This window comes from Montipora foliosa, chromosome 9, assembly GCF_036669935.1.
Source record: "Montipora foliosa isolate CH-2021 chromosome 9, ASM3666993v2, whole genome shotgun sequence".
Lineage (NCBI taxonomy): Eukaryota > Metazoa > Cnidaria > Anthozoa > Scleractinia > Acroporidae > Montipora > Montipora foliosa.
The window spans coordinates 20,153,859-20,156,358 of record NC_090877.1 but is presented as its reverse complement, the minus strand read 5'-3'; the positions used below and the strand labels follow the sequence as shown (position 1 = coordinate 20,156,358).

The following is a 2,500-nucleotide window of genomic DNA, read 5'->3' as shown; positions in this document are numbered from 1 at the left end:
CTACATATTTGGTGTTTACACTGACGCATCTTGGTCAAGTCCAAGTAAGTATAACTTTAATTTCAGAGTTGATTTCCTCGCGATTAGGGGTTAAGGTTAATGACCGTATAATGGCATCCTCAAACAGTGCGCACACTGACCAAAAGAGGTCGGAATTCTAAATGTTAAAAATGACCTTGGTACAAAGAGCTACAATGTAAGCCTCCTCTGCGAGTGGAAAAAAACAATAATAACTATGTCCTAGAAAGTCTAACAGAAAAACAGGTGGCACTATTGAACAATTTTGACTCCATCAATCCTGGAACAAAGCATCGACTCCAGAAGTGTCGATATTCGAAACGGTCCCTTGAAAATAACTTTTGGCCGCAGGGACAGTCCAACCGATAAAGAAATTCTGAAATTCTGTTTCCAGTCTTATATAGCCTGCGTAGCAAGCGTTCCTTTTTGACAGAAAGAGCTTCGAAAGCCGCGCTGAAGTTGGGGCAAGAGACTGAGGGAACGCTTGCAAGAAGACCCCCTATTTTTGAAAAACCCATTCGCCCACGAACGGGGGCTTCTGATTGGTGCGGCACAGTCACAATGATTGACAGGTGACAAATTCTGGAGCAAAATATTTCTCCTAAGTTCTAGCGTGACAAAGGCAATGGTGGAAGATGTGGAAGGTTTTGAATCGTGTGTCGAAGCTGAGCGAATCGGGTCTCGGGTTTTACATTGAAAAGGAAAAAAGAACTGTCAATGCGCCATCTCTTTAACTGTATAGATGTAATGGCCATTTTACCAACAGGATTCGGAAAAAGCTTAATTTTTCAGATGTTTGTCATGATGTGCGGAGTGCGAAATAAAAGAACTTAAAACGAAGAACCGGCTTCTCGAATATCATCGTGATTTCTCCATTTCAAAGCATAATACGCGATCAAGTAAGTGGTTGAGGTGAATTCTATGGGAATGACAGCCTGTAATTTAAATGAAAATCTGGACTGCTTGGACAATATCCATCAAGGGAAATTCAATATCATTTACGTGTTAGCTGAAGCCGCTATGGCGTTTCCGTAATTCATTAAAAGGAAAAGATTCGATCGTTATTTAACAAACCTTTGGCAGTGCTTATTGTCGACGAAAAGTTTGGACTGAACTGAAGTGAGCTTTTCGCTCGCTTGCAAAAGATACTTTATTTACGCAGGATGAATTAATAAAATGCCTGCGAACTATCAGAATCCACATGTTTCTAGTCCAGTTCTGGACCAGGAAATTCGTCAAATTCTCTACGTACCTTGCCTGATGTAAGCTGGAGTCCTATATCATGGATTGAGACAAGATGAAGAAAACTACGCAGCCTGTTAAATCTTCTCTTAATTATTGTGAGAAGAAAGCGGCTCCTCTGTAAAGTTATTCGATTTTGTAAAGCACTTTTACTTGCTATTTCATCTACGATTTCGTGACGATTTGACCAAAAACGTACTGTGGATTATCAAACTAGCGAGGAGGTTTGCCTGTAATTTCCAGGAGATTTAGTACGATCCATTTCGTCAACCACTCTGCACCAACAAAATAGCCAGCAAGTCGCACTGAAATCGCCGTTAGTTTTAAACTTAATTCTATTTGAATGGTTTCATGGTAAGCTTTGCTGGAGATTTGCATTTAACGGCCTTACTTACTACCCATCGAACTCTGTACGAGTTTATATGTTTCTAAATTTCGTATTTTACGAGCGCACGGATTGCTTACAAGTTCTGAAAATTGGCTGTTGTTTTCGATAACTTCTATTCCAACCGCTCTGCAAATATCAGCTAGAATTTGCCCGTAAGTTTAAACAAATTCTCAGAAGAAACATAACCAATCGTACCCGGCTTTGAAGCTGCCGTTACAAATTTAACATTTAAAATCACACTGGTAAATTCTGCGTTGATCACTCGGTGTTTCCTCGGTGCCTCGGTTTGTTTTGTCGGAAGCCAACATGTGTTAACATGGTTATCTTTTATTGGCTAATTTGTTAATAAGACGTCAATCAGCCTGTGTCAAAAATAGGTGGTCTTCTTGCAAGCGTTCCCTCAGTCTCTTGCCCCAACTTTCGCTCGGCCAGTTTGCAGAAAATCGGTTTGAAGCTCTTCTGTCGAACAGGAACGCTTGCTACGCAGGCTAAGTCTTATAGTATACATTAAGTAATGAGCTTAAACGTTGAGCGACCTTGGGACACACTGGACATCCGAGTCAATGCCAAATTTTAAACAACAAGACGTCTAAGGAAATCTCAGGTTATTATAAAATTTGGAAAATAGCGGAAATTTACCAGACAGATGGGCCTTTAACTTTTGTTAGATGCAGAAAGGGGGATTGTAAGCCATCTCCCAATCAATTGTTTTGGAGTACTGAAGGCTGGAGTCGACACACCATTTCTCTTTGCTTTTCTTAGGGCTGCTCTGTGTTTAGTGCTGACTAGCTTTTCGTAAGCCAATCTATTGGGTTTATGAGCTTTTATGAAGTTTTCTACAAAAGCGCTAAA

The 2,500-nt window shown here is 40.4% G+C and overlaps 1 protein-coding gene across 1 annotated transcript in view; it reads left to right on the top strand.

Annotated features, from left to right (window-relative positions):
- Nucleotides 1-2,500, top strand: part of LOC137970754 (uncharacterized) — an 82,847-nt gene that overhangs the window by 26,134 nt on the left and 54,213 nt on the right. Inside the window, exon 3 of the mRNA XM_068817315.1 lies at nt 1-44. This exon is cut by the window's left edge and continues 208 nt beyond it. Within this exon, the coding sequence (XP_068673416.1) occupies nt 1-44 (44 nt within the window). The remainder of the gene's footprint in view (nt 45-2,500) is intronic.